The sequence below is a fragment of the Sminthopsis crassicaudata genome, chromosome 3 (genome assembly GCF_048593235.1).
Source record: "Sminthopsis crassicaudata isolate SCR6 chromosome 3, ASM4859323v1, whole genome shotgun sequence".
In the NCBI taxonomy this organism is placed as follows: domain Eukaryota; kingdom Metazoa; phylum Chordata; class Mammalia; order Dasyuromorphia; family Dasyuridae; genus Sminthopsis; species Sminthopsis crassicaudata.
The window spans coordinates 63002217-63023057 of NC_133619.1; the positions used below are offsets into that span (position 1 = coordinate 63002217).

Below are 20841 nucleotides of genomic sequence, written 5' to 3' on the forward strand. Positions count from 1 at the left end.
ATAGTATGATCTTCAACATTCAAGATTGCTTACTTGTTTAAAATGTATTGTGAAATGAGGTGCAAGGTGTTGATTTAAGTCTAGTTTCTGCCAAACTACTTTCCAGTTTTCCTGGTAGTTTATTAGTTTCCTTTTTTCTCCTAGATAATTTGTTTGCTGCATTAAAACATTGGATTATCTAATTTTATAGCTTATTTCCTTTACCTTCTCCCTGGATTTCAAAGACTATTTTGTGTCTCTCCATTAATCCTGCACTTTTTTTTGCATTCAAAAACAGCAAAATTCTTCTCTGACAAAGATGAATTAAAAAATTTCCTCCCTAGGTTTCCCAGTTCTGGACCCTGGATTCAGTCCACTTTCCCTCCCACATGATCTCTTTTTGAAATATTTCAGGAACTACCATGTGTCCAATAAATTTTGTCTTCATTTTTTGGCAGTTGTTCCTCCTGTAGAGTCTCATTTTGAGACTCTACCATCCTCACCACTTGTAAGTTTGCCAATGTCCCTGTTAAAAGTGTGGCACCCACAAGTGAACACAATATGCAGCACAAAACACAGGACTATTGCTTCCCTTGATCACTACATCATGCTTCTATTATTGTATCTCCATTACATAATTTTTTTTGTACTCCCATCACATACTGTTGGCTCCTATTAAGCTTATAGTCTATTTGTCTATCACTTAAGTAGAAGCTAGAAGGCAAACTTTTTTCCATCCTGAACATAATAGGTTTTTTGACCCTTCAGATTTTCATCTACCCATTACTTTAATATCAAGCATCTTTCTCCAGCCTGTTAAGAAATGGCCAATTAGGGGCAGCTAGGTGGTGCAGCCTTTAAGTCAGGAGGACCTGAGTTCAAATCTGACCTCAGATACTTACTTCCTAGCTGTATGACCCTGGGCAAGTCACTTACCCCAGCCTCAGGAAAAAAAAAAGCCAATTGTCCATTCATTTATAGTCAAAAGTAGCAACCACTTCTGGACTAGGCATATGGATATCAAAATGAGATATTTATTGCAAAGCTGATGTAACAGTACAAATCACATTTTCCCTATTTTAACAGATGAGGAAATTAGGGTGAGAGGACCAAAGTCACACAAATTGGATTCAGAACTGAAACTTTCAATTGTTGAATCCAGGCTTAGGCTGCAAATGTCCTGCTTCTTATTGACCATTGTGCCATGGCCTCTTAAAACCCACAAGCTAAGAGGATTTATTTTCATATCTATTGTGGGATACATGGGGATAACATTGCTCCCGAGTCTCTCTTCACATGACTCCATTCTATCCTGACCGGATACATGAGCTAACTAGTGAATTTTTCCACTTCCCTTTCTTGGTTTATCATGACTAAATAATTTTATTCATTAAATGGCTTGGGTGTCTTTCTCGTTAAATTGAAAATGGCTTCTACATATATACCTAAAAGGGAAAGGTAAATCTCAACATCTATGTGGGCTGTGAGGCAAGGCAAACACAAAAATACGTCAAAAGTTAGTGGAAACCATCATCCGGCAACCACTAAGGCGGCCTTCAACACTGTTGAGCACTGAAGGGGAGAATTGCATAGGGCAGAGAGCCAGAGCTGCATCTGAATCAAGTTCCCATCAGCCACAAGTCCTCAAACTCACTCCTGTTTGTAGTCTTCCCAAGTCATTGACAACTCTCCTGGGAGCTCCCTGCTTACCCAGTCCTTATCCCTGCTTGAGCTCCAAAGGAATTGACACCTTTCAGCAAACTTGATGGGTGGGCACTTGATGGAAAGCTTTGGTTTGTGTCACTAACTGCTCAGTGAAAACCAGTTACCAGACTGTTTTAGACCAGGATAATCCAAGACACTTTATAAACATTTGTCATTGAATTCTTTGAAGACAGAGATTGTGCCTTAGCAAACATTCCCATCCATGAGAGGGGAAAACTGATATTAGCGTGACTTACTTCCAGTGTGGCACAGTGGGGGATAGCAGCAGCCCTGGAACAGGGAGGACCAACCTTGAGAAGCCAGGTACCTGTTCGATCCTGAGGACTTGCTCAGGATCGAGCAAGTCTCTTCACTGATTGACTCCCCCCAACAACAAAAAAAGAATAACCAACGTGGGATCTTTGCAAATTCCAGAAAGCTCAGACAGCGCAAATTTAGGCTAGGAGTGAAGCTCTGGGCTGTTTCAGGCAATAAGTTTCTGCCCGTCTCCAGGGCAGAGCTCTAAGTAAAGGGCAGTTGGGGAAGGGGAGTAAGTGATCAGTCCTGTCAAGCAGTGGGCAAGAGGGCAGGAAGGCAGCAGCAAATCCAGCCAACCAACACATTTTATTATTCTAGTTGATGCCTGCACAGGTGTTACAGTCCAGTCCAAACCCAGTCCAGGACATCCCCCTTCAGGCCTTTAGCATACCTGATATCCAGGTCCCTCTTCCTCTCCCTCCCTCCCTCCTACAAGTATCCCCCTCCCCCCCACCCCCAGTCAGCTTAAAGCCAGGCTTTGTGCTCATCCAACCCCAGTGCTGGTGTATGTGCTGTGAATTCCCTCACCCCCCTCCCCACCCCCCACCTCCAAACAGCAACCTCCCCAAGTTCAGCTAGCGCCCGGTATGGAGAGGGAGCTGGGGCAGAGCAGCCTAGCTGTAAGATGAAGACAACAGGGAAACAGAGCACAGAGGGGAGCAGGAGAAGAGGAAATCGGTAAAGTGCCTTAACTAAACAACTTGGCGGGACACTGGGGCAGAGCAGCACAGGTCCCTGAGGCTGGAAGGGAAAAGTTTAGGAGCCCATTGGGGTGAGAGGGAGAGTAGAGTGGGGAGGATGGAGGCAAGCTATTGCTTGCTAGGCTGCAGGCAGGGCTGGCTTCCCTAGGCCTGCACATATCCACTAACCCCAATTTAAAGTTATTTACAAACTTAGAACCAACGTCAGGCCCAGTTGCAGGCAGGATGGTGGAATGGCCCCAGTTTCACTGCTCCATTCCCTGCCTAATGCAGTGGGGCCGGGAGGAAGAACAGTGGTACCCTCAGCTAACCAGCCAGACCTGCACCTGCCTCCTCACTCTGCCTCTCCTCCCACCCCTCAGCTGGCTCAGGGTGCCGCCGTAGCCCCAGCCTTTTGGTCTGGCAGTGCAGGAAGAGGAACATCAGGAATGGGGGGTGGAGCATCAGGGGGTTCTGGGGATGTGCCTGGCCCCAATCCCAGCTCCACTTCCAGCTGCTCCAACTCCCTTTGATCCAGTAACTCAAAGTCCTCAGAGGTCAGTGTCTCCTCCTCCTCCTCAGGGGCCAGGGCAGGCAGGGGACAGTCCTGGGGAGTAGGCAGGAGGACAGGGGGGAAAGGAACTTTGCTGCTTTCAGCATGGCAAAGTGGGGTTGACAGGGTACTGGGCACAGTGTCGAGGGAATCACTCACTAGCTCAGGGCTAAGTGACTCCATTGGTTCCCCAAGGGGAGCCCCGATCCCAGCCCTGGGGGACCCTGCCCCATTGAAGTGCGTGTTCACAAAGTGCAGTGGGGAAGTGAGTTGAAGCAAGGTCCCCTTGGTGGCCACCTCCTCTTCCTCCTCAGAGTCCAGTGCCTGTTTTGAAAGGGTATGTGCATGGTCCAGCAGCTCTTCAGAAGGGGCCAATTCTGTTTCTTCCCCCTCTCCGAGATCCCTGCTCAATGCCTCCTCTGGCTCACTTGGCAAGCTTTGCTGGTCCAGATCTGCAGGGATGGAAGTGGGGTCAGTTCTATGTTTCTGATGACCAGACTGACTGGACACTAAGACCCCTGGGGATCAGATCTCCCATGTGCACAGGGAGGCCTCAGCTAGGGGTGAGAGACCCTTCTAGGGAACCTAGAGAGAGCTTGCATAGGGAATCAAGGATGGAGTGCGAGCACTCAGCATCGGAGGCCTAGCAGGGATGGGACCAGAGCAGAGAGGGAGACTTCCCCATACCCTCAGAGACATCTGTCAGCTGGGGAGTCGTGGCCCGGGAGACAGAGAAGCCACCGCTCTCCAAAATAGAGGCCTCCTCATCTGACAGTTCTGAGTCTGTAATGGCCAAGGCAAGGGCTGTTTTCTTCATATCTACCTGTACCAAAGAAACGGACAACGGCAACTGACCTTTGTGCAGGCCTGAAAGTCTTACACAGATTAGATCATTCGGACACAGACAAGCAGGGAGGAATTTCCTTCGTCTCCTCCTTCTAGCCCCTAATATGCCAACATTTGCCAAATGTGGCTCCCCTGACAGCTCCCCTCAGGGAACCCCTCCCCCCTCCACCTGGGGCTCACCACTGGGGAGAAGCCTGCCAGCTCGGCCTCGCTTTCGCTCTCCGTCTCTGCCATGGGTTCATCGCCTCCGGGGGGCATGCTCCTCACCTGCCGCTCTGGGGGAGAAGGCAGAGCGGGCCTGAGGTTGACTCCGGGGATCAGTGTTGGGGGTGCCCCCGGCCCAGCCTCCGGCCCCGCCCCCAGCTCAGGGGCTGCCCTTACTCCTCTTGTCGTGTTTGTGGTGGAGGGCCTCGGCCTCGGCTTTCATGCTGTAGTCCAGCTGCATGAGCAGGGGCTCCAGCCGGGTGTACATCCTCTGGATCAGCTCATGATAAACCACCAGGGGCCACAGCAGGATGCTCAGCACTGTGAGTCAGAAAGCCTCCTCAGTTCTCCCGCCGCCCCCCTCCCCCAGCCGGCCGGAGGCCCCTTAGGCTGATGGCTCCCCCCGCAGCCTATTCCTCCACTGAGACCTACGTGAATATGTGGTTTGGGGGGAAAAAGGAGGAACGTGGGAAGTATTTGTGTGGCCGTCACTATGGGCCAGGCACAACATCCCTCAGAAATAGGCTCACAGCGGAGGAAATTAAAGCAAATGAAGTTGCAATGAGTTGCCCAGGGTCACATGGCTAAGGGAGCATCTGAGGCCGGACTGGACTCAGGTCCTCTGAGTCCAGGGCACGGTTCTACTGAGGGCTTGGCTAGCTGCCGCGGAGGCAACGCCTTTCCTGGCCAGGACCGGTCGAGGAAGACAAAAACTGGGGGCTCAGGGAAGGGTCGGTGTCTCCACTCTACTCACAGACAATGTAGGAAATCATAATCCCGGGAACATAGTGTCCCAGCATGGCCAGCACTGCACAACCAGAGCAGACGCGAGCGCAGAACTGCAGAGAAGAGCATGGGTCTGAGAACGGCGCTCGGCGGGCTAGGAGGGCATTCCCTCCGCGTCACTCTATACCTTGTACGTCATTGAAATCAACACACCCGCATTATCAACCCGAGGCCGTTTGTCCCCGGCATCTGTAAGATAGGGTCACCTTTACAGCTACAAGCCCCCCAGGGAGGCCCCACGAGGGCTGGAGAAGATTTCTGGGGTTATAAGGACAGCCGGAGCTTTGCCCCGACAGCAGGCAGGTCCCCTCCTCCCTCCTGGGGCAGAGCAGGACACGGGCTGGGGGCCGGGAGCGTTACCTGGGCCGGGTTCTGTCTCTTGTACTGCAGCAGCTCCTGAAGGTGGATCTGGAAAGTGAGCCAGCTCTCGGCCAGGTACCGGCACAGCTCGGGCACACTCAGCAGGTGGGGCCGGGCGCCGGGCCCCGCACCCTCACTGCGGAGACAAGACACCGTGCCCGAAGCCTTAGGCATCCCAGCCCTGCCGCTCTCTGAAACGTGTTCTTAACCTAAGGCTCCCCCCCATACTCTAAAACCTGCATTTAAAGTTTCTGCTATAACGCGTTGTTGCTATCTTACGTTTAAATACTTTGTTCTAAAAAGCTTTGTAGGTTTCACCACATTGCCACAAAGCAGAACGCACCACCCTCCCTATCAGAGGGTTCCAGGACCTCGTCCTGTCTGACCCGAGGGATGACCCCACCTTCCTAACTCAGATGCCCGGGGCATGGCACAGAGCCTAGCATCCACTTCTCAGCCTCAGGGGTCTCAGAAAGTTCCAGAAAACTCTGTGGCTAAATAGAAGGCACTAATCCTAGCGGGGCACGGCCCAGGCTGGCTCCAGGTGGGCACGGCGGGAGGGGGGAGCCTGCACTTACCTGTCAGAGTGCGGCTCTTCTGGGGTTGAAGCTGGGAAGAGAGAAGGGCCGCGGTCACTGAGCAGGTAGAAGCATCGGGATTTGGGGGGATGGACTGCCTCCCCCTCCTCCCCTCCTGCTCACCTGAAAAGTCAGCCAAGAAGTGGGGCTGCCAGAGGTCCAGCAGCAAGTAGCCCAGCAGAGAGATGCTGAGGAGGAAGAAGGGCCGGAGGGAGGAGGAGGACAGCACCCTGGGAGAACGGACAGCCTGGGTGTGGGTTGGCTCCCGCTCCACCTCCACCTTGGGGGTGTCTCTTCTGCCCCTCCCCTTCTATTACTCCCCTCTACATTCTCTGAGGGGTGGCCTGGTCTGACCCGGGGGGAAGGGGTCCCTCCCTTTTTACTACCCCCAGTCTCCAAATAGCACAAGACCGTTGGGGGGGGGGTAAGGGGAAAGCGACCTGGCCCCGCCCCCCACCACGGGGGTCTCCTCTGCCCTCCTCTTCCACACCCGCGTTTCCAGGTAGCGCCACATCCGACTGGGGGCCCGCCCCGCCCCCGCTGCTCCTCGGGCCCCGCCCCCGGCCCCGCCCCTCCCGGCCCCCGGCTCCCGGCGGCGGCCGTGGCCGTTACCAGAAGAGGCCGTTGATCGCGGCGGCCGAGACGAGGCTGTGCAGCGGCCTCTCCCACACCAGCAGCCGCTGCGCCGCCGCCAGCACCGCCTCCCAGCCCCGGAGCCGCAGCCACAGCGCCGTGGTCAGCCGCCCCACCGCCTCGGCCGCTGCCTTCTCCTCCGCCTCGGCGGTCGCCTCGCCCATAGCCAGGCTGAGACCCAGCCCTACGCCCAGCCCCAGGCCCGAGCCCGAGCCCGAGCCCGAACCCGGGCCCAGGGCCCCGCCGCCGCCGCCGCCGCCGCTCGCCATGGCCCAGCAGCAGCTGCCGCCCGGAGCGAGCCCGAGCTGCGCGGCCGCCGCCGGGGGCGCGTCAGGCGGAAGGGGGCGCACGCTGCAGAGACCGCCCTGGAGGCCGAGGGCACCACGTGATTAAGGCGGCCGCGGAGCGCGAGTTCGCACGTGACCGGGGACTAACCGCCCCGGGGGCGGGGCGTAACCCAAAGCGCGTGCGCGGCGGGCGACTCGCCTCCCGGATGTAAATCCCAGAGTACGGAGCACTCTCAATCAGCCGGATCCCAGGAGTCTGCGATTGGGTCCCCCCCCTTTGGGCGGGCCTCTGGGAGTCCCCTATCACAGCGTATATCCCTGGTCGTGCTATTCTGGGCAGGGGTAACAGGGCTGGGGAGAGGGACGCTTCCACACGGCCAGTACCGCGGGCTACCTCCCAGGTGACCCAGGCTGGGGCGTCTGGGATGGGCAGCCACGGAGCCGTAGGGCCCAGCAGCCACGGGGTGCCCTCATGACCTTGGGTTCTCTGGGGCCCGAGCGCCTGAGGGCGGTTGAAGCGTGCCGGGAAAGGACTGGATCCTAGGGGCTGGCACCGGGCCCCACGCACCGCCAGCTCCGCCCCGTCAGTTGCGTAGCAGGGACCATCCCCTCGCCCCTCCCCCGGGGAGAAAAACAAACTAGAGCCCGTGACCCAGTTAGGTACCTCGGGCGGGCGGATGTGGGCTACGCCCTGCGGCCTGCCCTCGCGGCGTCACACCCCCCCTCCCCCCCCCCCCCCCCCGAGAGCCCCACCGTAACCCACATCTGGTAAAGATGGTGCCGAGACTCGGGTTTTATTAACGCCCCCTCATCTCAAGCGCCTCCTCGGCGGCTCGGTTGTTTTTCACGCGCAAGCTTTGCGGCGGTTAATCTTTGTCAATAAGCGAACAAAGTGCGTGCGACTCAGCCAAGCTATTATTAAATGCACACTACGCGTAGAGCCACGAGCTAAGTGCTGGGGATAAAAAAACCAAAACAAAACACAAAGTCCCTGCCCTCAAAGGCTTGATTATCTAATGGAGAACGCCTGTACCTAAATCCTATCTGTCAGTTACAGCAGGTGGGAGGCAACCTGCCCGGGGAGGGAGGACTGTGTGCGCTGAGTGGGCGGCCACCAGGAGAGCACGCCCCCTCTCCCTCCCGGGACTCGCGCGCACGACTAGTTAGGTACTCGCAGCTCTTCTACGAGGGGGGTAATAGATACCAGAGCGGGGCGGATTTTCATAGCCCCGCCTCCCTCCATGTCCTTACCCCTCCTCCTTTAAACAGAAGCCGGGGGAGCACCTCTCCCTCGACTCCGCCTCGCCTCTAGCAGGAAGGCTGGGGATTGGGGGGGCGGGGGGGAAGACTGGGCCGAAGCCCCGCCTACTCCGGCGGAACCGGAAGTACAGATCGAGGAAGTTGTGCTAGAGCCGGCACCGCCCTGCTGTCGCTGTCAGAGTCAGATCGGGCACCGAAGAGGGCTCCTGGGGCCACCTTTTCCCTTCTCCCTTTCCCCCAGGCGGCGGCGGCATGGACCTGTCCGGGCTTCTGCTGGACGAGGAGGGAGCATTCTCGCTCGCGGGCTTCCAGGAATTCACGGTGGGTGCGGCGGAGCCCTCAGTCTGGGCCGGGCCCTCTTCGAGGACCTGAAGGGGTCAGGGACTCCGTGGCGGTGGCTCCCGCGGGAGGAGCCTCTTCTCGGTCCGGCCGGTATACGTGAGGCCCACGGTAGAGAGGGGAAGGCGATATGAGCCGAACCTCGGAACCGTCTTCAGAGGATACGAGGCAGCCTGATGCCAGGGAATGGGGAAACTGGAGGGAGGGTGTGGATTCGAATCTTAACCCGTGAGGGCCCTTGGGCAGCCCCCTTCCCCCGACGTGTGTCTCTGAAGTAAACCGAGAAGGCCGAATCGTGATTGGATTTAGAGTGTAGTTTCAGGTCAGTGAATCTACTTACCACTGCAGTCCAGAGGGGGTGTCCCTCCCCGAGGGGGAGGCGGCGTGGCAAAGGAGGGTGAACTTGGATCCTGCCGAGGATCCCAGCGTGCTGGTTGTGTGGACCTGAATAAGGCCTCTCTCAAAGCCGCCTAACGTGGATACCCTCCGCCATTGCTCGTCTGGCTAGAGATGAGAATCTTACAATCGCCTTTCCCCGTTTTTCCTCTTTCAGTTTCTCCCTGGACACCAGAAACTGAGTGAACGAGTCAGGAAGCGACTTTACTACGGCTGGGACTCGGATTGTGGCCTAGAAGAACTATCCAGTCCTGTGGCAGGTCAGCGGGTGGGCAGTGTGGGGGGGATACATTATCGAGAGGCACCATAAACTTGGGCAGAAATCAAGCTGTCAGGAGTTGGAGTTGAGCAAAATAATCCTTTTCTTCTGCTCTTCCCTGTCTCAGATCAGGAACTCATTTTATCATTTTGATAATCAAGCAGGAATTTGTTTTCCTCACTGTGACCTGTTTTCTTCTGAAAACATGATCTCGATGGATGTCCTGATGTCTATCTAGTACTTAGAAGTTAAAGTCAGGTAGATAAACACCATTGGCACTTTATGAAATGTGAAAAGGTTTAATTTTTCAGGGTTTGGTTGACTTCCTTACTCTTGGCTACATCTCTTCTCAGTGTCAATTGGCTGTGAAAACTACCTTCCGACTTCAAGCTAAAATTGACCTAGGAAAGATATGGTGTGGAATGTGAGGGGAAAGAGTTCTTTTGATTTGGTTTTTAGTTTCTTTTTGCAGTTGTATTCTTAAGAGCACTGACAAACCTAGCAATATATCCCTCTCAATTTTGCTATTTGAGAATGAAGGTGAAAAGAGTTGATAAAAGAATACTTCTTCATTATGATCTTTATTTTCTATAGACATTGCTGTGGAGTTGCTCCAGAAGGCAGCCCCCAGCCCTATTCGACGGCTCCAGAAGAAATACGTGTCTCATGTGTCCCGGTGAGCCCAGAGTTAAGCGCAGTGTGTTTGGTGGGGTAAGAGCTGATAGGGATAAGACAAGCTCATAAGGAGGGTGGTGGATATCTTGAATAAAGAATGGAAGATTAGAATAAAGTGAACAGAAGGAGAAGGGATATGGAACTAATCCTAGGGACTAATGCTTATTCCTTTCCTAACCCTCAGGGAGGCATGTATCTCTCCATGTGCCATGATGTTAGCCTTAGTTTATATTGAACGGCTCCGGCACAGAAACCCTGACTATTTACAACATGTGTCATCTTCTGACCTCTTCCTCATCTCTATGGTGAGCCCCCAGCCTCTTCAATACCATTTCTTTCTTGGGTCTTTCTACAAGGTCTCCATGTCTCTTGGCCTTTTCTATGGATAAAGATACTTTTAGTAATTCTCTCATGCCCTTTCAGATGGTGGCTAGCAAGTACCTTTATGATGAAGGTGAAGAGGAGGAGGTCTTCAATGATGAATGGGGAGCTGCAGGGGGTGTGGCTGTGCCAACCCTCAATGCTCTGGAGAGAGGCTTCCTGAGTGCTATGGTGAGAATCTGTTTATTTTCCTAACTTACTTCTCCTTGTGCTATGATAAATACTGAGTAGCTTAGTGTTACTTTTAAATTTCATATAATCAGAATTAGTCATTTTGCATTTTGTAGTACAATTACATCACTATAGCACACTGAGCATGTGCTAACTATAGAACCATTACATCACACTAAATACTAAATATATGTGAATTAGAGAACCATTATCTCATCAATCACACTGAGTAAACACCCTGCTTCAAGTATACTTTTCTCAGATTTCCCCAATATTTCCAGTCCTCTATATCAGTTTCCCAATATCTGTAGTCCTCTACAGTTGTCAAATACTAAATTACTATAGTCATTTGCTATAATATATTATGTACCTAGTCTATTCTATCCATCTGCCATTGTATTTCTTAGCCAGTACCAGGTTGTTTTGATGATACCACTTGGTAATACAGTTTGAGATTTAGGACAGTGAGGCCATCTGCCATCACTTTTTTTCCCCCCATTGATTCCTTTGGTATTCTTGACCTTTTTGTCCTTCCAGATGAAATTTGTTAATTATTTTTCTAGCTCTCTGAAGTGATTGTTGGGTAGTTTTGTTGCTGTGGCAGTGGAAAAATATATTAATTTAGGTAGAATTGTCATTTTTATTACATTGGCTCAGCACACCTATGCTTTTTCCAGGTGTTTAGATCTGACTTTATCTGTGTGAAAAGTGTTTTGTAATGATGTTCTGTATAGTTCCTGTGTTTGTCCTGGCAGGTAGATGTCCAAATATTTTGAATTGTCTAGTTACTTTAAATGGAATTTCTCTATTTATTACTACTAGACTTTTTTGGTAACATAAATTCTGATGATTTATATGGGTTTATTTTATATCCTGAAACTTTACTAAAGCTGTTAATTATCTCAACTAGTTTTTTACTTGATTCTCTAGGAGTTTCTTCCCTTTTTATTTTTAACTTCTCACATACTTGTATTTTTCATATACCCTTTGGCGAATAGGAGTATTAGTTTTAAAAAAAATATCCTGTCCTATCTCCTATTCTCTATCTTAATCTCTATCATAAATCCTTTCTTTCTTTTTTTTTTTTTTTTTGGAACTCTAGGACTGGAGCCTCTACACTGATCCTCGGGAGATCTTTGAGGTGCTGAGTTGGCTCGAGGGCTGGTAGGTCCTGAAACACTAGGGAGGAAGACTGATGGGGAGAGGGAAGTATGTTAGAGTAAAAGCCTTTGAGTGGTGGCTGGAGTGTGAAAAGATGAACTCAAGAGAAGCACATGGTAACATCTTTTTCCTTGTATCAGGTATAACAGAACGAAGGACTTTCATGGGAGATTTTTTTGACTTAGTTTTTAAAACTGTAGATTTGATAGATCTCATGGACACCCATATAGAATGTTGCCTTTGGCATAGTGGGAGAAATTGGTTGGGGCTAAAATCTTTCATCTTGCCTGAACCTTTCAAGACATATTTCATCTTTTATCAGTGTTGCTGAGCAGCAGGGGCGAAGACGTGGCTGGTATACCTACACAGACTTATGTGTCCTATTGGAGCAACGAACCTGGCAATTGGCTTTGGGCTCACTGTGCCAACGTTTGGCCAAGGTGAATGTGGTCATAGGAGTGGAAGTTGGGTTGATGCATAGTGTAGGGAAGGAGGTGTTAATAGGAGGTGACTTGTGGGAGGAAGGTAAAATAAGAGCCAGAAGATCTATAGAAATAGGAGTTTGAGAACTAGACCGAGATTGGATTGGAGAAATACACACACACACACACACACACACACACACACACACACACACACACACACACATATATACATAAAATCTTAGAGGGTAGAACTCTCCATTTTTTGAAGAAACAGGAGTAGGTTTTGATGAAGGAACAGACTCTTGATGTGTAAGGAAGCATTTTTGGGCTCTGACATGTTTTTCTCTCCCTGACAGCTGGCTTGCCTGTTAGCCTTGGCTTATGTGAGCAGTGTAGCTGTGGCTGTGGCCTCAGTGACTGTGCTGCACCAGACCTTGGGACTACATGGCATTCCTCCTCCAAGGCTCCCCGACATTGGCTGTCTCACCCCCAAGTGCCCAGTGGGGCCGTGTTCTCTGCCTGCAACTTCTGTACCACAGTTCCTACCCCTTTCTGCTAATACCTCCCAAAATCTAATGGGGGAAGTGGGACTGCATTCACTGTGGGGGAGTCTTCTGGCTACACTGACTCCTTCCTTGGCTCCATCACCTGTGCCAGGCACCCCGACTTCTCAGCATTGCCCCCTTTGTCGGCAGCTCCAGTTAGACTCCCCAGCCCACTCGACCTGTCAGTGTACCAACTCTACAAGCACAATGAGGCCTCTCAGTCCTTGGTATCCTCCTCCTGGTCAGGCTCCACCCTGGCCCTGGAGCCCCGTGGCGCCTGTCCTCCCCCAGCCACAGCAGTGCTCCCTGTTTGGTGCTATGGAACTGGCCCGTCTCAAATCCTTTATCTTTCCTGGATAGATGGAGTCTGCCAGTGTGTCCAGGGGAGTTAGGTTGCCCTGGGGGACTTCAAGGACAAAGGTTTAACCGTTAGGAAAGAGGGATTTAAAAACATGGGATTTAGTTTCTCTCTTCTTTCCTGGGTTCTTTGTTCTCTTTCCTCTCAGGGGAAAGGTAAATGGGGTGGTGGCAGCGGGGTGGAATATGTTGTCTGTCTTTTTGGCCTTTGCCCTCCTTAGCTGGACTCCGCAGATTTGGCTTTGTGATGTCACTTGGGGGAAGGCTTGGTCCTGGTGACCCGTGTAATGTCACATGTAGTAGGCTGTGGGAGGGCTCTGCCACTTCTCTGAAGCTTTCTAGAGTTGATAATTTTTGCTCTTGTTTCTTAGGATGAGTGGGCAAGTAGGAGAGTAGTAGGGGGACAGGATGAGTGGGCAAGTAGGAGAGTGGGGGACAAGTTGAGGCTGGTCTGTGTGAAGTCCCTAGGGCTTGAGTGCCAGGGGATGATAGGACCAGCGAGTCAGAGAGTGCTTTGGAATAACATCAGGAGAGGTGGTGGAGAAAGCCCTTTTTGAGTCAAAACTCCAGGGCCTTTGGTCTTTTTCCTCCAGGGCTCCCTGCCCATCCATCCATCTTTGTTGGTACCTTTCTCCTGTATCTCTTTCCTCAGGTCTCTAGCCCCCTGGTTTGTACTTGGTTGATTTTTCCATACTTTTATAGAAGAATTTGAAGTTTCAATAAAGAGTTTAAGTTGCATGTCCTGGACTCTTTGTTTCCTGCGCCAGCCCCTGACCCCATCCAAGAGACTTCTCAGCTCTTTAATTTCTCAGACCTTTTCTCTGGGCATCTTCAAGCCTCCAATTATTTTCATAGATTTTGGTTCCAGTTTTTTTTTTTTTTTTTTTGAGGCTGGAGTTAAGTGACTTGCCCAGGTCACACAGCTAGGAAGTGTTAAGTGTCTGAGAACAGATTTGAACTCAGGTTCTCCTGAATTCAGGGCTGGTGCTCTATCCACTGCACCACCTAGATGCCCCTTGGTTCCAGTTTCAAGTCTGCTCTACAATCCCTGTATCCCAGTGGCCTTCGTTTTTATTTTACTAATCTCCATCCCCTATCTGTTGTACAGTGAGGGCCTGGAAATTGTGACTGTTATTGTTGTCTAAAAGGTTTGTCACTCATTCTGGGTGAGCCTGACCCAGAAGTGGTTCTCAGGATTAGCCATGAGAAGGAGTTGAAGATTTGTTTTAACCTAGCAGGCCTCCAAGGGAACATCGTTGATGGTCATTTTAGAAAGTTGGAATGAATGACGTGGTGTGCCGCCCACACTTTCCTACTCTTCAGGAGCAGGGGCTTTGGGAAAAAGACTAAGGCCTAAGGACCTGGGGGTGGGGACTTGGACTCAGCAGAACAAGGTCCCCCAGTTAATAGGTGATGGAGTTGGCCACAGCTGGGCAAAGGTGAATGTGATCCGCTGTGCTGCCTCACATTCCCTCATCCTCTCCTGTTGCTTTGCTGCCACCCGGCCCCTCCCTGAAGTAGACAGCTCGCCCCTTCCACTGGCGGCCCCAGCCCTGGATCAGAGCAGAAGGGCCAGAGTGCTGGCAGCATGAACAAACAGATGCAGAAACCTCATCCACTCCCATCGCTGGCTCCTCAGAGCCCTTCATCCCAGTCCTGTGATTCCCTCTGTGGGACCCCTTCCTGGGCTCTCAGCTGGCTCTTGGCTGCCCAGGTAGGAGGAAGCAGAAGATGCCTCTGGGGTCATCTGGGAGGTAAGTGTGTCTGGAAGCAGTATTTGAGAGTCCTTTTCCCTTCCCATCTCCTGCAGCACATTCTGGTTCTGGCCTCTCTGCTCTGTGTCTCCCACCTGCTCCTGCTTTGTAGTCTTCCACCAGGAGCACTGTCCTATCCTCCTAGTCAGCTCCTGGCTTCCAGTTTCTTCTCTTGTGGTTTGTCTACAGCCATGCAGACGTGGATGGGCAGCAGGTGAGGCAAAAACATGGAGGGGAAACATCTGGTTTGGTGGGCCAGGGGCTTTTAGGGAGGGAGATCCTCCCACCGTACCCCAACCCCCGGGAGCTTTTCAAGCCAGTGGTCTAGCCTTTTCTGCCTGCTGTTCACACAGGCTGCCTCTGGTCCAGGCCCCATCCTTTGAGTTTCTCATTCCTGCTCTGGCATTGACCAGCCAGAAACCATACCAAGCTACTTGGGCACCTGCGAACAGTGAGCATTGGGCAAGGGCATGGGGAAGGGTTATCCGAAAACCTCTGCAAGGCTAGAAAATGGAAATTTTATAGGAAGGGACGAAGGGCGAAGATACTGTTAGTTGGCACCTCTGGGCAATAAAAGTTGGTCTTTATCTACATCTACATCTAATCCTTATACTTATTCCCCCCACCATTTTTTCCCAGATTCTGACGCTCCGAGTCCGTGTGTGGGAACGGGCTGCCTGCCCTTGGGAAGCTGGGATGAGTCTCTCAGGGAGGTGGGTGTTCTTTCTTAGAGGGGTAAAGGTGGCTTAAGTGGGGTCAGAAGGAACAGAGACTGGTTTTTGCTTGTTCTTTTCATTAAGGTTTCTTGGACCTAACCAGTTTTGCCTTCCCAACATTCAGGGAACCCTCTTTCTTTCCATCCCCATTCAGGTGTCAGGTGCCGTGCTGATATCTGGGCTGCTTCAAGGAATACTAGCCTTGTTGGGGGGACCTGGTCGATTGTTCCTTCATTTTGGGCCTCTGGTCCTTGCTCCCAGCCTGGCTGTAGTAGGGCTTTCTACTCACAAGGAAGTTGCACTGTTCTGTTCTGCAAACTGGGGCCTTGCATTGCTGTACGTGAGTCTCAGCAGCCCGAGTTGCTTCACTTCAGTAAAGATCTTTTTGCCCAAACTTTCCATAATTTTATCCCCCATGAATGATTCCATTTGTTGCCTCTTTTCCCTTATGCTTCTCATTCCACTTTTCAACATTGCTCATTCCCTGTAAATCCCCTATGGTAATATCCCCCTTCACTGTCCCCATTTCCTTATGGTACCTAATTCTCATAGTAAGCAAACTCAAATCACCCCTTTCCCCACACATGCCCTGCACTTACTGCAATGGTTTCCTGATGCCAGTCTTTCTCCTTTAGGCCTATCCTACTTATGGTTGTATGTTCTCAGCATCTGGGATCCTGCCTGCTGCCCTTGTGCCCACTTCGAACTCCTGTTCCTCCTACTCACACCTATGTCCCTGTCTTCCGCCTCTTCTCGGTACGTGGAAGCCATAGTGACTGGGATTCCTCAGCCATCCTGCCCGTCAGCGTCACCTGTGTGTGTGTGTGCAGGGAGGGAGCTGGGGTCAGGGATTCTGTTCTGTCTTGGTCTTGTTTCACGTAGGTGCTGTTCCCTGTGATCTGTGTTTGGATGCTCTCTGCTTTATTGGGCCTTAGTTTCACTCCACAGGAGCTGTCTGCCCCTAACTTCAACCCTTGGCTGTGGTTGCCTCACCCAGGTATAACCACCCAGATCACTTTTGTTCCCCCAGTTTAGTCGGCATTTCTTAAGGGCCAGGCACTGTGCCAATTGCTCGAGCTACAAAAAACAAAAAACAAAAAAGGCACAAATCATTTTTACCTTCAAGAAGCTTATCATCTAATGGAGGAGACATCACAGAAAAAGTCAAAGGGGAGGCGTGTGTGTCAGGACATGATGAGGTCATGAATCTGGGATGGGAAATGATGTGAGGGGAAGAGTGTTTGAGCTAGTTTCATGTTGCAGAATGATGAATTGGTGGAGATGAAGTAGTCCCAGAAAATAGTAGTTCTCTGAAGTCAGTGTTGAGTATTTTCCATTTTGAGCTTAGGACTCGAGTTTCCCTTAAGCTTACAGCGGCAGTGTTTAAGATTTTATGCTTATGGGGGAAAGTTTTGTTGTGAGTATAAAAGAGTTAATAAGAATCCTCACTTTGGAACAAGTAGGTTGCCAAGACTCTAGGCAGGGAGCTCATGGGAGCAGATTGGACATTTCAGATTTGTTGCTAATATCTGAGATGCCAGAGGACTCTTCACCCTCTTTTCAGGTGGATGGGGCTGGCCCAGGTTAACCCTCCGAGGCCTGGCTGCAGGCACCACCATGGCCCTGGCGGCCTCTACCAGCTCCTTGTGCTGTTACGCGCTGTGTGGCCGGCTGCTGCAGCTGACGCCTCCCCCTTCACACACCTGCAGTCGAGGCCTGGGCTTTGAGGGCCTGGGCAGCCTGCTGGCTGGATTGCTGGGGAGTCCTTTGGGCATTGCCTCTAGCTTCCCCAATGTGGGAACCATCAGCCTCACCCAGGTATAGACCTTGCAGGTGGAAGATGAAGGGGGAGGTATCCTGAGGAGGGGAGGGAGTTGTAGCTGTGCAACTGAGTCCCTATCCTCCTACTTAGGCTGGGTCTCACAGAGTGGCCAGGCTGGTGAGCCTCCTGTGTATAGGGTTGGGTCTCTCTCCACGCTTGGCACAGGCCCTTACCACCATCCCACTGCCAGTTCATGGTGAGTACAAATACTTGCTGTAAATTTTCTTGCCTACTAGCCCCCTTTTAAAACTTTTTCTCTTACTAATCAAAATTTCTGTTGAGTTAGTGATACCAGGAGATGGGATCTGTCATCGTTCTTCTCATCCTGGGGTTTTGTCATTCTTGGTATAAGAAGTCAAGTAAGCTTTCTCTGCAAGTGGCACAGAGCTGCTCACTATACAGAACTTTGATGTTTATCACCTTTCCAACAAGCGTTGGCCAAGCACTGTGCCCTTTCCCCCAGCTCTCTTGCTGTTGGGCCTCTCTTTAGCATTTCTTACTAAAAAGCTCCCATCTTGCTTCACTCTCTTCTTTTGGCTACCTGTTCTCATTGACTCTTCATCTTTCTTCCATCTCTTCAGTGTGCCCACTTCTGGGATCTACCTAGGTTTGCCTTCCCAACATTCAGGGTGCAGCCTTTGTTTTCCTTTTACCTCCAACCCTCTTTCTTTCCATCCCCATTCAGGTGTTTTGCTCCCCAGTGTTTTGTTCTTAATTGTTCCCTTGGCAGCATCTTTCATGTCATAGCTTTAATTATTACTCTGCGTGCTTGACTTCCAAATCTTATATCTTCAGACTGGCGCTCTCTAGCCTTATGTTTACAACTGCCTGCTGGATATAGCCTCTTGGGTGTCTATCAGCCAACATTTATTATAACTCTAGGATGTGCTGGGCACTCCGGATGAAAACATTTAAAGAACTTATATCCTTTCAAAAGAGGCAACATGTGCATGTGTAAATATATGCAGTATAACATGAAATGGAAGATGGTTTGTTATTTCTGTAGGAGAGGCATTAGAACACAGGAAAGGCTTCATGGAGGAGGTGGGCCTTGAGCTGGGCAATGGCTATAGAGAAAAAAAGGGATTCTAAGACTGGGAGGTGAAGAGGGAATCCAAAAGCAAGGAGACCGAATTTTGTGAGGAACAGCAAGAAAACCACCACAGTTCAAACACTTCAAATTGAGCTTATTTTCTCAAAACCTAATCATCCCCTCTCATGCTGTTACTATTTCTGTTAATGGCACCATCCTCTGAGCTTCCTTTCATTCTCATTAAAATTACTCTGGTTCAGGCCCACATTACCTCATAGAGACGTGTTTGCAAAAATTCAAAATTGTAAAAATTGCAAAAAAAAACCCCTGGTTTTTCTTGCTTTGTTTCATTCCCCAGTCCTCCCTTTTCCCCCTTCACTTTTCCATGTGGTCTTCCTAATGCATCATTCTGGTCATAGTGTTATTTTTGGACTCTCAAATATCTCTTTATTCTAGCATTCAAGCATAGTGGTCCACCATCTGGCCTCAGCCTTTCTCTCTAGCGTCCTTTTGTGCTATTCTTCTGCTTCAGAGCTTCCATATTCCAGATAGAGTGGTATGGGCTATCTTTTATGGTGTACATTGTAGAAAGTCCTGGACTTTAGTGATAATTTGTTTTCTATCTCTCCCCTTAATGGTATGATTCCTTGAACAAAGCATTTCATTGTTCAGAAATGTTTTGTTTAGTTAGATTCTTTGTCTTTAAAGTAAGGAGCATCTCTTCACTGCTCACCTCCAGGGTTCTTGTGAGGAAAGTGCTTTGTAAACACTAAATGCCCTGTGAGTGAGTTTGATGGAGATAATTTGCTCAAGCAACTTTTCTCAGGCCTGGAATGAACCCTTCTTTGTCTCCAGCTGTTGGAACTATTTTTCTCCTTAGGGGTTGGCCTCGGATGATCAGTTTCTCCAAGAAGTCTTGACAAATGAGCTGAAAGGAAGTTTCCTTCAGTTTTCACATGACACTGTTAGAGTATTCCTTTCCACTTTTTACATGGTTCACTTTATTATGATTATCTGTGCACATCTTTGCACAGTGTTAGAGGTAATCTCTGAGGGTAACCCCAGCCCTGGCACAGTACTGAAATGAGTACCCCACCTAGGTGCCGTGCTGGGAGTGAACCAGGCAGTCATCTTGTCCACTGGCTTTTCCTACTTCTACTCTACGGACATTGACTCAGGGCGGAATGTCTTCATCGTTGGCTTTGTCATCTTCATGGCCCTGCTGCTTCCTCGATGGCTGCATGAGGCGCCCATTCTCAACACAGGTGGGATGCTCAGGAAGGGGAGGAGATCTCTAGTAGACATGGCTGGAGGGCTCCCGGCTTCCATAGGAGAAGAACAGGGACATTTTCAGCGACCTAAAGGGTGCTTGATATTTGACGTGCTGGAGCTCAGAAGCAGAAAGTATTGAGCTGGCCGCGATGGAATTGGTGAATGCAAGGAAAGGGAGAGGAGGAGGCTTGCCCTAGAAGGCTGGCTTTTTAGTTCCAAGCGATCTGCGGCAATCTCCTCAGAAAAATGAGGAGGTTCCTATTTATGCAGCCCTCTGCCACCTTAAGAAGGCAGGCAATGCAGGCAGCATCCCCCAGCTGACAGGAGAGGCCACAGGGAGATGAAGGGCCTCAGTCTGCACACTGGGCCCACCTCCCGAGTCTGGGTGGGGACGGGCCCCTCTCCCGTTTGCATGACTCTCGAGGCCGGCTGGTGCTGGGGGGTTCTCATGGCAGTTCTTCCCGTGGCGCAGGCTGGGGTCCAGCGGACGTGCTGCTTGGGGCCTTCCTGGCCGAGCCTGTGCTCCTGGCCGGCCTCTTGAGCTTCTTCCTGGAGAACACCATTCCAGGCGAGTGGCTGCGGGCACAAAGGGGAGGGGGGGCCGTCCCGTAGGAAGGCTCTGCTGACCGTTTTTTCTCGAATGGCTTTCAGGAACTCGATTAGAGCGGGGTCTGCCCTCTTGGAAAGAAGCTCAGGGCCCTCCGGAGCCCAGAAAAGCGGCCCTGGAGTACGAGCTGCCCGCGGCCCTGAAAAATCTAGGTTCCGCTCTACCCTGGCCTCTGCGAGGCCTTTGCTCCTCCCCCGAAGAGCCCGAGGATGAGGAGCAAGGGCCTGCGGAGCCCCTAGAAACCGTAGACCTGCTGCCCAGCCCCGACCAGCGCTGACCCCTCCCCACCGGCCTGACCCAGCTAGGACGGGGCGGGCTTCTGGGGTCCCGCCCTATAAATTCTATCTAAACCTTAAGAACTGGTGGAGCGTATTCTGTTCGGCTGCAGCCGCTAGATTGGGGGTGGAGGGGTGGGGCCACGCCTATTGATGGCCGATCCCGCCCCCTTCTCTTGGAAAGGGTGCGCACGCACGGTAGGGAGGGCAGGCGGCTATGACGTCACGGTAGGAAAGGAAAAGCCGGAGTGGAAAGTGAGAAACTGGGGCAGTTGGACCGAGGGTGCATGACGTGGGTTTAAGAGTTGCGCGTGGAAGGGGGTAGGGTGGATGGAGAAGAGACTTTTGTCCCGGGCAGAAGTGAGGGAGCGCGATCTTGAAAGTGCCGGATGGGGTGGGGGCGGGGCTAGGGCGGCTCGCGCATGCGACAAGCAGCCTCAGCTTTCCGGGGAGCCGGGGCGGACT

General features: G+C 51.4%; 4 protein-coding genes across 7 annotated transcripts in view; 3 read left to right on the forward strand and 1 right to left on the reverse strand.

Moving 5' to 3' along the window:
• Positions 1 to 2258: 2258 nt before the first annotated feature.
• RETREG2 (reticulophagy regulator family member 2) lies at positions 2259 to 6973 on the reverse strand. The gene is made up of 9 exons (XM_074298716.1): positions 6621 to 6973; positions 6132 to 6238; positions 6009 to 6039; positions 5431 to 5566; positions 5039 to 5123; positions 4462 to 4605; positions 4261 to 4355; positions 3922 to 4057; positions 2259 to 3686 (listed from the first exon to the last, which is right to left on the reverse strand). The coding sequence occupies exons 1-9, from the start codon at positions 6908 to 6910 to the stop codon at positions 3070 to 3072; spliced, it is 1641 nt and encodes a 546-aa protein (XP_074154817.1). The 5' UTR covers positions 6911 to 6973; the 3' UTR covers positions 2259 to 3069.
• A 175-nt stretch (positions 6974 to 7148) lies between these two features.
• Positions 7149 to 13635, forward strand: CNPPD1 (cyclin Pas1/PHO80 domain containing 1). Of its 3 annotated transcripts, none has more exons than XM_074298712.1 (9): positions 7149 to 7270; positions 8430 to 8509; positions 9081 to 9183; positions 9777 to 9858; positions 10042 to 10162; positions 10281 to 10409; positions 11512 to 11573; positions 11893 to 12010; positions 12352 to 13635. In XM_074298712.1, the coding sequence occupies exons 2-9, from the start codon at positions 8441 to 8443 to the stop codon at positions 12898 to 12900; spliced, it is 1233 nt and encodes a 410-aa protein (XP_074154813.1). In that variant the 5' UTR covers positions 7149 to 7270; positions 8430 to 8440; the 3' UTR covers positions 12901 to 13635. The 3 variants fall into 3 exon arrangements, with proteins under 3 accessions (XP_074154813.1, XP_074154814.1, XP_074154816.1); XM_074298713.1 differs by lacking the exon at positions 7149 to 7270 and adding an exon at positions 7418 to 7583; XM_074298715.1 differs by lacking the exon at positions 7149 to 7270 and having other exon boundaries at positions 8366 to 8509; positions 9777 to 9893; positions 10010 to 10162.
• A 692-nt stretch (positions 13636 to 14327) lies between these two features.
• Positions 14328 to 20457, forward strand: SLC23A3 (solute carrier family 23 member 3). The gene is made up of 12 exons (XM_074298711.1): positions 14328 to 14611; positions 14708 to 14865; positions 15005 to 15102; positions 15291 to 15364; positions 15522 to 15703; positions 16003 to 16123; positions 16250 to 16364; positions 16932 to 17185; positions 17280 to 17385; positions 19323 to 19487; positions 19967 to 20062; positions 20146 to 20457. The coding sequence occupies exons 1-12, from the start codon at positions 14486 to 14488 to the stop codon at positions 20376 to 20378; spliced, it is 1728 nt and encodes a 575-aa protein (XP_074154812.1). The 5' UTR covers positions 14328 to 14485; the 3' UTR covers positions 20379 to 20457.
• A 48-nt stretch (positions 20458 to 20505) lies between these two features.
• The window catches only part of NHEJ1 (non-homologous end joining factor 1), a 111397-nt gene continuing 111061 nt past the window's right edge, over positions 20506 to 20841 (forward strand). Inside the window, exon 1 of one of the 2 annotated variants that reach the window (XM_074298717.1) lies at positions 20506 to 20631. In XM_074298717.1, the coding sequence (XP_074154818.1) occupies positions 20530 to 20631 (102 nt within the window). In that variant the 5' untranslated portion in view covers positions 20506 to 20529. The other variant, XM_074298718.1, reaches the window with a different exon arrangement.

Bases quoted from the DNA above. Each gene is read 5' to 3' on its own strand.
- CNPPD1 (XM_074298712.1), top strand. From the start codon at position 8,441: ATGGACCTGTCCGGGCTTCTGCTGGACGAGGAGGGAGCATTCTCGCTC. The intron at 10,163-10,280 runs GTGAGCCCCCAG...ATGCCCTTTCAG, and splicing joins ACCTCTTCCTCATCTCTATG to ATGGTGGCTAGCAAGTACCT. The intron at 12,011-12,351 runs GTGAATGTGGTC...TCTCCCTGACAG, and splicing joins TGTGCCAACGTTTGGCCAAG to CTGGCTTGCCTGTTAGCCTT.
- SLC23A3 (XM_074298711.1), top strand. From the start codon at position 14,486: ATGAACAAACAGATGCAGAAACCTCATCCACTCCCATCGCTGGCTCCT. The intron at 15,704-16,002 runs GTACGTGAGTCT...TTTCTCCTTTAG, and splicing joins AACTGGGGCCTTGCATTGCT to GCCTATCCTACTTATGGTTG. The intron at 19,488-19,966 runs GTGGGATGCTCA...CCCGTGGCGCAG, and splicing joins GGCGCCCATTCTCAACACAG to GCTGGGGTCCAGCGGACGTG.
- RETREG2 (XM_074298716.1), bottom strand. From the start codon at position 6,910: ATGGCGAGCGGCGGCGGCGGCGGCGGCGGGGCCCTGGGCCCGGGTTCG. The intron at 4,606-5,038 runs GTGAGTAGAGTG...TCTGACTCACAG, and splicing joins TATGATTTCCTACATTGTCT to TGCTGAGCATCCTGCTGTGG. The intron at 3,687-3,921 runs GTATGGGGAAGT...CCATCCCTGCAG, and splicing joins GCTGACAGATGTCTCTGAGG to ATCTGGACCAGCAAAGCTTG.